At 36.1% G+C, this 11,570-nt stretch overlaps 1 protein-coding gene across 2 annotated transcripts; it reads right to left on the reverse strand.

Annotated features, from left to right (window-relative positions):
- Positions 1–5,293: 5,293 nt before the first annotated feature.
- On the reverse strand, positions 5,294–8,729 carry LOC121237673 (transcription termination factor MTERF5, chloroplastic-like). Of its 2 annotated transcripts, none has more exons than XM_041134526.1 (4): positions 8,389–8,729; positions 7,685–7,734; positions 7,324–7,539; positions 5,294–7,213 (listed from the first exon to the last, which is right to left on the reverse strand). In XM_041134526.1, the coding sequence occupies exons 1-4, from the start codon at positions 8,460–8,462 to the stop codon at positions 6,078–6,080; spliced, it is 1,476 nt and encodes a 491-aa protein (XP_040990460.1). In that variant the 5' UTR covers positions 8,463–8,729; the 3' UTR covers positions 5,294–6,077. The 2 variants fall into 2 exon arrangements, with proteins under 2 accessions (XP_040990460.1, XP_040990453.1); XM_041134519.1 differs by having other exon boundaries at positions 7,324–7,542.
- Positions 8,730–11,570: the final 2,841 nt, after the last annotated feature.

Raw genomic sequence — 11,570 nt, forward strand, 5'->3', positions numbered from 1 at the left:
GACAATCAGATGAAGTTGGTGGTGATACAATTAAGGATCCAAAGTCGGGGATGGAGTTTAATTTTTTTGAAAAATTAATGAATTATTATAAGTAGTATGCTAAGAAATGCGGGTTTGGGTAATGACAAGAAGGACTAAGAAGTGAGATGATGAGACTGTTAGGTATGCGATTCTTGGTTATGCATGTGGTGTGAAGGCCCGGAATAGGACTTTGAATGTTGTCAGACCACGTCCGACAGGAACGACAGAATGTAAGGCAAAGATTAATGCCTTAAAAGTTGATAGAAAGTTTCGTTTGACAATAGTTCATAATATCCATAATCACGGCCTTAGTCAAAATAAATCCCGCTTCTTTCGATGTAATAGAGAAGCAAGCGACTTCGTAAAAAAAGTTCTAGATACAAACGATTTGGCTGGCATCCAAATGAATCAGAGCTTCGGATCTCTCGTTGTTGGCGCTAGTGGATTCAAGAACCTCCCATTTTTGGAAAAAGATTGTCATAATTGTATTGATAAGGCAAGACATCTACGACTTAGGAAAAGTGGTACTAGAGCTCTTCGAGACTATTTTTATAGGATGCAGTACAAAAATCTGGGTTTCTTTGCATTGATGGATTTGGATGATGAAGGGAGGTTAAACAAATGTCTTTTAGGCAGGCCCCCATAGTAGGGCAGCATATAAATATTTCGGTGATGTGATCACATTCGACACCACGTATTTGACGAATAGATATGGGATGCCCTTTGCATCATTTGTTGGTCTAAACCACCACAACCAGTCAATTTTGTTGGGAGCAGGATTGTGATACCCCATATGATATGGATAATGGTAGGTGGTATATAGGATCTCACATTGCTTGGGAAGGAAAAGTTCTTGCTCTTTATAAGGTTCTAATGAGGTCCCAATTGTATCATTGACTAGTTCTTTTGGAGTAAAGGTCATGTGGTTTGGGCCTTCCATTGGGGCGTTACAAATGGTATGAGCCTATCCCAACCAGAAATGTGGGACTTGAGCCGTGCCACCAACAATAGACAGGCTCAACGAGGACGTCGGGAATTTAAGAGGGGTAGATTGTGATACCCCATATGATATGGATAAAGGTAGGTGGTGTATGAGATCCCACATTACTTGGGAAGGAGAAGTTCTTGCTCTTTATAAGGTTCTAATGAGACCCCAATTATATCATTGACTAGTCCTTTTGGAGTAAAGGTCATGTGGTTTGGGTCTTCCATTGGGGCGTTACAAATCCTTCTCAAGTAATGTGGGATCCCATACACCACATACCATTATCCATATCATATGGGGTATCACAAGGATTGATATTGAGTGAGGATACAGAGACGTTTGTGTGGTTATTCCAGACCTGGTTAAAGTGGATGGATGGTCTAGCACCAAAAGCTATTATCACAGATCAGGACAAAGTGATGAAAAATGCAATTGCTATTATCTTTTCAGAGACCCGACATAGATTTTGCCTGTGGCATATACTGAAGAAAGTCCCTGAAAAGCTTGGCTCTTATGGTTCCTATAAAACTGGGATGAAGTGTGTGTATGACACCTAAAGTGTTGAAGAGTTTGAGAGGTGTTGGGATCAATTGATTGACAAGTACAATTTGCAAGAGAATATCTGGCTGTAAAGTTTATATGCTAAGCATGAGCATTGGGTACCGAAATTCTTGAAGGAGTATTTTTGGGCTGGAATGAGTATAACGCAGTGGAGCGAGAGCATGAATACTTTTTTTTACGATTATGTTCATGCTAAGACAAACTTGAAAGAGTTTGTTGACGAGTTCGACAATGCATTGAAAAAGAAAATTGAAAATGAAAATAGTGTGGACTTCCACTCATTTAGCATCACTATTCTATGCATATCTAGATCTCCAATTGAGAGAGATTTCAAGATTTTTACACAAATGCTAAATTCGGGAAGTTCAACAACAACATACCGGCATTATTGACCTGGATCCGGAGTTACTTAAGAGAGATGGTGTAGTTAAGACCTATCAGGTAGAGGATGAAGTTCATGTAGAAGAGTTCGCTAAGCTGGTTACACATTCAGTGGACTTTAGTGAGGAAGATGCAGCTGCAAAGTGTTCATATGAGTTATTTCAGATGAGGGGTATATTGTGCAGGCTATTTTGGCCGTATTCAAATGTAACGGTATAAAATCTTTGCCAGAGAAGTATATTTTAGATCGATAGAGGAAGGACCTCAAGAGGAGATATACGTTAATCCATGGCAGCTCTGACGCAGGGGATCAGCAGGTAGATGCTAACAGATATTCAAGTTTATTGAATATTTGTTATCAGATAATTACTCATGTAGCGGGTTAGAAAAAGCATATTGAGGATGCAACACATAAGTTGTATGTAATGATTGACTTGTATCGTGACGACCAAGAACCCCCATCAATGACCCTCACAGGTTCTAATGTTGGTCGTACGATGCTTGACACAACTACATGTGGTAGTTTACAGCAAGTACTCAGTCCACTAGTTGTGAGAGGGAAAGGCAGACCCCTATATCTGAGAGGAGCATCTAGGATGGAGAAAGACATGCGAAAAGTTAAAGCAAAGACGAAGAATCCACTAGTCAAAGGAAAACAAAAACAGGAACACATTAATTAATTTAAGATATACATGTCAATGCGGGTTATTTTATTAATGAAAACACTAACAAATGGGTTTTGTTGCTTCTTTATTACAAAGATGGAGGAGACACACCAATATCTCACACGTGCATAAATTTATTTGGCCCATCAGAGATAGATATGTCCAATGTTGGACACGTGCAGGTATATTAATTTTTTTATATTTATATTTGAATTGTTATAGTTTTTTATTATTATTATTTATCAACAGTCTGTTCAAGACAACTTAGATGATGACATTAGAGGAATCCAGTTCTGAGAAGGAATGATTAGGAGTCAAGAAAGCGTAATATTTCTACATTTTTTAGATTGTAATAGTAGTATTGACTTGGCACTAAGATTTGCATATTAATCCTTACGGATGCAACTTGAGTTGAATGGATCACAATCGGTTGAACTGGGTTGGATGGATCACAACCGGTGCATCCTCAATGACTTTTAAGTTCAATATTGGTCAATTGTAAGTTGCTCTTCTAACCCTTAATCCTTGATATTGGGTATTTGAAACACTTGCTTTCTTTGTTTCCAATGAGTCAGTTTAAATAATTCAGTTGGGTTTATATGCTGGATGATTCTCTTTTAGAGGGTATTGATATCGTCTACGTCGGGATGCTTCATCGAATTTTTGTGAACCTGGGCAGTAAATTTCTCTTTAATTGTATTTGTAATGGATATGGCCTCTGCCACTTCTTGTTTAATTAGTTATTGCAGTATGTAATGGACATGGCCAATGCACTTTTTTAATTGTATTTGTAACGGATATGGCCTCTGCAACTTCTTCTTTAATCAATTATTGCAGTATGTAATGGACATGGCCAATGCACTTTTTTAGTTGTATTTGTTTCCGTAGGGATTTTTTGCAGCAGAATACACACATGATATTCATCTCTTCATTCTATTTTTTTATGAATTTATGACTGATAGGAAGATGCTATAATATAAAAGCTTCAAGCATGAACATGTCAACTCTAAATATTTAATGCATGTAAGTAGTAGTCTTTTTCTTTTTTGTCTGAGGTAAGACAGCAGTGGCATGCGAAGATACATACTCCAAGCATTAAAAAGTGCATGCAATTTAGTCTATATGCATGAAAGTAGCGACAGGTGTAGAGTACGCATCAACCTGAAAAAACAGATGAAACCTGAGAAAATCCGAAAATTGGGCCAAACAAAAGTACTTAATAAGTGAAAGGAAAGGAAAACAAAAAGTCAGAAAAATAAATAAGTTTGTTCCTTTTTTGGTAAGTTACAGAGCCGCCTCAACCTACAACTTGGTGCCCTCATCCGTGACCCAAAACAAAAAAAGCTGCATCTCATCCGTGAAAGAGAATGCATGAAAATGCATACTGGTATTGAATTACGCTGTAAACCATCACTTCAGCTTGCATATGGATTCAGGGTAATATATAGATGCAATAGTCCCGACTAACAGAACATAATTTCTGAGTAACTTAAACTACACTAACTTTTAAGTTGTAACATCAACATATAAACAAGTTAGATACACATAACAACTAACTTCTAAGACTAATCCTAAGTCATTAATAGGCAAGACAAGTAACATGCTACAACAAATGCAAACGCCCAATACATCCGAAGTAGTGTGCGTGAACGTCTTATTTCAACTTCGCGTACAACAAGCACCAACTCTTTGTCAGAACGTCCTCATTTTTATTGGATAGCACTATCTCTCTCTTCTCGATCTTATCCGCTCTCTTACGGATATCAATCTCCCTCTTTTTGATATCGTCGAGACAAAAAACTTGTGTACTGGGGCTCTGTTTTCCAAGACCAGAAACAGAGGCAAAAAAAGATCAATTTTCAGGAAATGTATTGACACTCTGAGAACAAGTTAATAAAGAGAAAAACCGATGAATTGGGAAGAAACTTGTCATATTTTCATGGTATTGATGCTACAATTTTTTATAATACAATTTGGTTACAACCAGAAAAGGGAAGGAAACAACTAAATGATTTTGCTGCCATTTCTAACATACAACTGAAGTATTCACATGATTCAGCTAAGAGACATGGACAACATTAAACACCTGTGCAACTCTACAAATGCTTGTAAAAAGGGAAGCTCGAAACAGACTCATTGACGTATAAGTCCAAACAGGCTCTTTGAGGCATTTCATCGAACACAAAAAATGCACTCTGTTTATTGCTTTCCTTTTCACGGATCGTCAGATAATTTTGAGTATTTAAACTAGATTTAGATTGAACATAAAACAAATCTTCTAACATATTTCCTCAATTTCATGAAGGCCGAAATGCCATTGTTTAGATTTAGGGTTAGGGTTTTCAAATTTCAGAAATCAGCAATTTTGAATTGGTGATTTTGGGACCACAAAGACAGTTTATTTCAAATTTCAGAAATTTGAAAACCAAAACCCTAACCCTAACCCTAAATCTAAACAATGGCTTCTGTTTAAACTTAAATTTCAAATTTCCAAGGCTAGGTCGGAAAATCCAAAAAAAAAAGAAAAAAAAAAGATGAGTTAGAAGATGCGGACAAGTAGATGAGCCAAACTTGTCTTCATGGTCGTCTACATTTTCACTACTGCATTGGAATTTTATACCAATTGTTGCATGTTACTGAATCAGTCCACTCTTATAAAAGCAGAATAATCACCTTTTTCGAGCAACAAAGGACCGCTTTGGAATACAAATACTAGAGATGCAGAACTAGACTCCATCTCCGGAAGAAACATAAATGCCAAACAGAAGTAAAAGCATAGGAAAGGATTACAAAATATCAGCACTGAATATTTTCAATGAATCAGTGTTCTAGCAGTATGTAATTGAGAACATACTAACTTCGATAACAATAATCCTGCTTCCACAAGCACTTTCCTAATGCCTCCTCATCATCGTGTAATGGAAATGAGAAAACCTTGTCAATATAAAGGATCATCAAGCAGGAAATTGTCTGTGGAAAACGAGCTCACCAGGGATGGTAATTGCTAAATGCATCTTCATCTCTTCTGCATGCTGGCATTGGGCACCAAAATATGTTCTGAAACCTTATTAAAGCTCACCCAAGCATTGAAATGTCCAACGTTCGCAAATGCAGCTGTATATTCGGTTACATGATCCCAACTTTTCAATACAATAAAACAATCCTTCAGAAGAAATGAAATAAAAGGTAGAGCTAGTCCAGTTTTTGTATGAGGTCTACCCAACGCTAGATGCGGAGACACATAATAGAACAATATGAACATCATGAGCTGTTCCATAATAAAACCAGTTGTTGCTGATACTTTCTTCTCAATTCCTTCTTTTATAATCTGAGCTCAAAGAAGGAAGAGATACGAGAGCCCCATGGAAATTGATTCTGATGCCCACATTAAACTTTGTTTCTGACCTGGAAATTGCACTCTCGAAAATTGAAATTGTGTGCTGCTATAAATCTGCTCACAAGTTTCACTGTACATTGTCTTGTTGAAGGTCATTGCTGCTGCAAGCCTGCAACTCATCCTTGTCAGAGAGCATTTTCTTCATCTTCTTATTTAAAGCCTTCTCAAAATTACTATACGACAGTGACAGCACCTGGTTCAGCAAAACTGAAACCCCGCACTCCTTCACACGTGCAAACCTTGGTTTAATCCTCTCTTCCAAACTATAGCCAAAATATTGAGGGAATTTCACCAGCTCAGATTTTGAATAATCCATGGTCAAAAAGAACTCCCATTTTGGTTTCACATTCTCTGACAAGCTAAAGGAATATAAGGCTCCATATCTTGAAATCATGGTCCCAACATCCTCAATACTGTAGCCCTTACCCAAGAAGAACTTTGTCAAGGGCTTCAAATTTGCCTCAATGCTAAGACCAAAAATCTGTGGACAGCGATGGAGAAGAACAGAAACATCCACCCCCAAAGAATGGAAATACTCAGCAGTTGGTCGTAACTTGTCCTCCACACTGTAACTAATTATGTTTGGGCTGCGTGTCAGAATCTTCCCAATTCTCTCTGCTGAGAGGCCCATCTCATAAAGAAATTCAACAGTGGACTTCACCTTCTGCCTGCTGTAAGTGAGAAGAGGTGGACAGCGGTATATCACTTCGGACCACTGTTTCTTGTCGACACCCAAATTCTCCAAGAATGTCATGGTGGGTATAAGATTTTCAGAGAGACTGATTCCACACAACTGAGGTCTTTTGTTAATGATGGTGGGAATATCAGATTTTGGCACACCGAGATCAAGAAGAAACTCAACCACTGGCTTAATTTTCCCTTCCAAGCTATAGTAGGCAAAAGCTGGGAATCTTCGTGTAATTGCCTTGATCTGCTCAAGATCCATGCCAAGTTCTATGAGATAGAGAATGTGAGGGCGGAGCTTCCCAGCTGGGCCTATCTCACTCACTCGAGATATGGCCTTTAGCCTTTTGGAGTCTAGGGTTGGATTGGGCTGAGAAATGGGCACAGCCGTTTTTTCTTTAACAGGTGGATTTGGAAAGTTTTCCACTACATCTACTATATGGTTCTCATGCTCCTTGGCAAGGGTTTCAAGGTAAGGAATAAGAACATCTCTGATCTCAAGAGTTGTAAGCTCACGTCCTGCCATGTCAAGCAAATTTGATTGGCAAGAGCCCAATTTGAAATCAAAGATACTAAGTTAACAAACTTAACTGTTGCTCAATATAAGCAGCAATATGTTGAAATCGAACCTACAAGATACCGAGACTTATGTATAGAATGCAGCCTCAAGACAAGGTGGTCAATAAAAATGTCTGACTTGTTGACAGTTCTTGCTGCAACTGCATTGCTCAAACCTTTTTTCTTTAAGAACAAGGTCAAAACAGCTTTGGCTTCTTCTTTTTCTGCAGCTAACAGGGTAGTAGGTAGCGCCTCAAAGCTGAATGATCCATCTATCCCAGAATCATCTGCTATGACATCAAAAAATAAATAAAAAGAGGTTAACATCCTAAAAGAGAGATAAATGCAAATGCCCAAATCTTTTGGTTCGATGTGAAAGTGGACATAGTAGTGCAAAAGCCACATGAAAGAAGTGTCAAATAAATTTCCTACCGGACTTTGCTTGGCAAAAGAAGAGTCTTTCGGGAAAACAAAGTCGAGTCCTGAACAAGATAAAACAAAAATCAAAACTCTTTTCTTCCTTAACGGTGAAAGAGAAAAGAAAACTAAAAAATAAAAATGGAGAGGGCCAGAGTAGGGTACGGGCACTGCAGCTTCAGCTACTACAACTACCACATGCATTTACAAAATTTAGTCACTCCACTATATGATATTTGACGGCATGGATCCTGAACGAATACAATCTCTCTCTGTGGGATTCATATGCATCTACAAGTCTGTGCATCACTTGATCTCTCGCAAATAACATCTTTGGCTTTCTTGACGCCCTCACCACCAATGTCCTAGTTAGGAATATCATCATATTAATACACGTTCACTCACTTCCATTCCTTTCATATAGTATATCCAGACTTCACCCGCATTCCCACCCCATCTCAAGACCCTTTGTTTCGAAAAAAATATCAGAAAAATCCCTTTCATCAGCAAGAAAATTAATTTCGTGGCTGTCCTACCACCCAATTCCTAACTCACTCCTAACACATGAGAATGGTTCAACAAAATTATCAATTTCACCTCAAAAGCAACACCGTAATATTCAAATGTGCGAATCACACAACAGGTACAAGTATGCATAAGTATAGCAAAGAAATCACAAGTACACATACAAATGAAGCAATAAAATGCAAAGAGGTAACCTCGGGGTAGTGAGAAGTCCTTTTGACAGACATGGGATCTGCTGGCCAGAGCCGATTGCACAGAAAGCTCTCATTTTTGTTTTTCCTTTCTTGTTTTTTCTTATAAAAAAAATGAAAGAAAAATCTCGGTCGAAAGAAGAGTGTTGGAACCGAGAATCAAAGAGAGATAACAAAAGAGCGGGTCTCGGTCGTGGTTAAGCCGAATGAAAGCCGCTGAGACAACTTATGTGGTCAAGGAGAAAAGGAAATCAGGATAAACATGGGAAAAAGAAATAACATTGAAACAAGCATACGATCAATTCGTATTCAGCCATCAATTACATACAGACTACAACGAATAAGTTAGGTTACGATATTCAACTGAGTTGAGTTGTGTTGTGTTGAGTTGAGTTGATAAAATATTATTAAAATATTATTTTTTAATATTATTATTATTTTAAAATTTGAAAAAATTAAATTGTTTATTATGTTTTGTGTTGAAATTTAAAAAAAATTATAATGATCAGTTAAGATGAATTGAGATGAGTTAATCATTCAAACAAAGCTAGAAGAAAAAGAAACACTGTTGGTTTTTATTGAGAGTTTAATATATTATATTTTAATATTATTATTATATTAAGATTTGTAAAAGTTAGATTGAAATTTGAAAAAATTAAATTATTTATTATATTTTATATGAAATTTGAAAAATGTATAATGATGAGATAAAATAAAATGAAAAATTTTGTGTCTCATCCCACCTCCAAACCTGGTTCGATGGGTGATGGGCCAGCGAGTTTTTTTTTTTTTTTTTTTTATTCTCTCCTTCGAAAGTAAATGCATCTTTAAAATTTAAAAAAATATAGATAAAATTATTTACCTTAACTTCTTCAAAAAATAAAAATTTGAACTATGAGTTACAGTAATTTTAAATATATATTCACATTTAAAGATGTACTGTTAATATTCAAATGTAATATTTTATTATAAAAATTACCTCAATTGTTTGGCTTTTCAATTTTCATTTCCTACGGTTTTCACTTATCTCAAATGCCTTTTCACTTTCATTTTTGTGTTTAGTTTTGAAATATGTGAAGAAAGAAATCTTATTATTAATTAACATATAGTTGGTGTAATTGTAAAATATTAAAAAAAATTAAAAATATTATTATTAAAAAAATAATATTATATTGTTATTTTGATTAATCTAATGTGGAATTATGGTTAGAGAGATTTTAGATTTATAAAAAATATGTATTTTTCATCAAATTTTGAAGATGGCTTTGATGAAGCCAATGCTAATGCTTACTTTTTTCTTTTTTTTTTTTTTTTTTTTTTTTTTTTTTTTTTTTTTTTTTATGTTCTTTTGCATCATCGATTGACCTAACAGGCCTAGATCTTGATGGTGTTGTTAAGAGCATTGGCATTAACCTAACCAAATGTCAGTGCCTAACCAAATTTTGCCTAACTTTTACTAAAATAGTTTGTATTGGAGTAGTCAAAACTTCAATGTTTCACTTTTGAGCTAGGGTAAAGTTAAAACTATTCTCCAAATTTGGAATTATATTGTTCATCTCCAAAACAATTTTTTAGTCTAAAAATATTCTTCAAGTTCTAATATTCTACAATTCTACTATTTAGTTCTCCTTTCCTTTTTTTTTTTTTTTTTTCTCTTTCTTTAGTTAGAGTGTATTTGTTGGATAATTAGGGTGAGGAAAAAAATATTTGGAAAACAATAATTCCAAGTAAAAATCAAATTATTAATTAATATATAGAGTGTATTTGTAAAATATAAAAAATTAAGAAAAAACTATTATTAAAATACATAATATTATATCATTATTTTGAATTTGGGATGGATAGTCCAATGTGGATTAATATCTCTAATGGCTTTGACTTTAGCCAAAATCTCAACTTTTAATCAAGTTTTAAACTTGACGATAGCAAGACCATTGCCAATGCTCTAAGGACGTGTTTGGTACAACAGCCAATGAACTCAATCAACCTTCATTAAAAGAAGTGTAGGGGTTTGGTGTGTTGAGAACACATACGATACCTAAATCAGTATTTATGAAGGAGAAATATGAAATCATTGGGGTCTTAAAAGTTACCTTGAATATTCTGTCAAAACAACAAATGTTGCCGATACTAAAGCTGCTTACCCATGGTCTTTCGCTTACTTCTCGAGAGTCAACTATGCTACCTTTTATGTCATGTAGACTGTTGCGAGAAATTTTGATTCTTCGATGGCAGTATCAGGTTCGCAAGCATCTCTTCCTCCCGTTATACAACAAAGACGAAACGACCTGCCATCGAAACTACTTAAGCTGGTTGTCCAAAGTTTGTTTGTTTGTTTGTTCGTTCACATAGGCAACTTGATTGTTTTCTCTTTTAAACTTAATCACCACCTCGTGGGTCCTTCAAAGCAGGTTCTCTCCGACAAATCTAATCTGAGGATCCCAGATCACACAAGGTGCGAAGCCTTGACTAATTTTGTAACATTGGGGCGAGCTGCTACTTTCTTGATCATCTCTCTACGAGATTTTGAAATCCACTATTTGAACCCTGAATCCCACCAATTTCGAATCCAAGAGAAGCATTGGAGAAGACTGCCTCTCTTCTTCTAAAGGTCCTTCGGAATTGGTATGGAAGCTGCGTTTTCGATTAGTGTGTTTCCAGATTAGCTTGCAGTACTTTTGAAGGAATACCATGCATTCAAGAGGATTTAACTCATAACTCTTTCTCTAAAAGAGGTGGACTTGTCCTGCCATTAATTAAATGAAGAAGAAAACCCGGGGTTCTGAAAGAATCACTAGAATTCCAAACCTAGTAAATAACATCTTTTTTGTTATTACCAGTCAATGCCAGTTATATAGGTGCTTACTTGTCTAATAATAATCGTATAACTGAATGATCTGCTCTGATGATTTTGGATATGCTAAATATCTGGCCTTGGATAGGCAATAACTATAGAATGAAGCATCACCATGGGTGAGAATCTTGGATGCCTATCGTGCTTAGGAAGGTCCGAGATTCCCTCAGTGGTTATATCATTAATTCGTAGTCAATAGGGTTTGGGTTCATTGGTGATATCTTCACCTGGTTATACGGGGTAGATCCTTAATTTCTTCTTCGTTGGACTTATGGTCTTACCTTCATGGGCCTTTATAAGGTGGATCGGGCCCAGTTTGACTAAGGAGATA

The sequence above is a fragment of the Juglans microcarpa x Juglans regia genome, chromosome 1D (genome assembly GCF_004785595.1).
Source record: "Juglans microcarpa x Juglans regia isolate MS1-56 chromosome 1D, Jm3101_v1.0, whole genome shotgun sequence".
Taxonomy (NCBI): Eukaryota; Viridiplantae; Streptophyta; class Magnoliopsida; order Fagales; family Juglandaceae; genus Juglans; species Juglans microcarpa x Juglans regia.

Coding starts and splice junctions, on each gene's coding strand:
- LOC121237673 (XM_041134519.1), bottom strand. CDS start 8,462: ATGAGAGCTTTCTGTGCAATCGGCTCTGGCCAGCAGATCCCATGTCTG. Junction 7,735..8,388: donor GGACTTCTCACTACCCCGAG/GTTACCTCTTTG, acceptor TATCTTGTTCAG/GACTCGACTTTGTTTTCCCG. Junction 7,214..7,323: donor TAAGTCTCGGTATCTTGTAG/GTTCGATTTCAA, acceptor TTGACATGGCAG/GACGTGAGCTTACAACTCTT.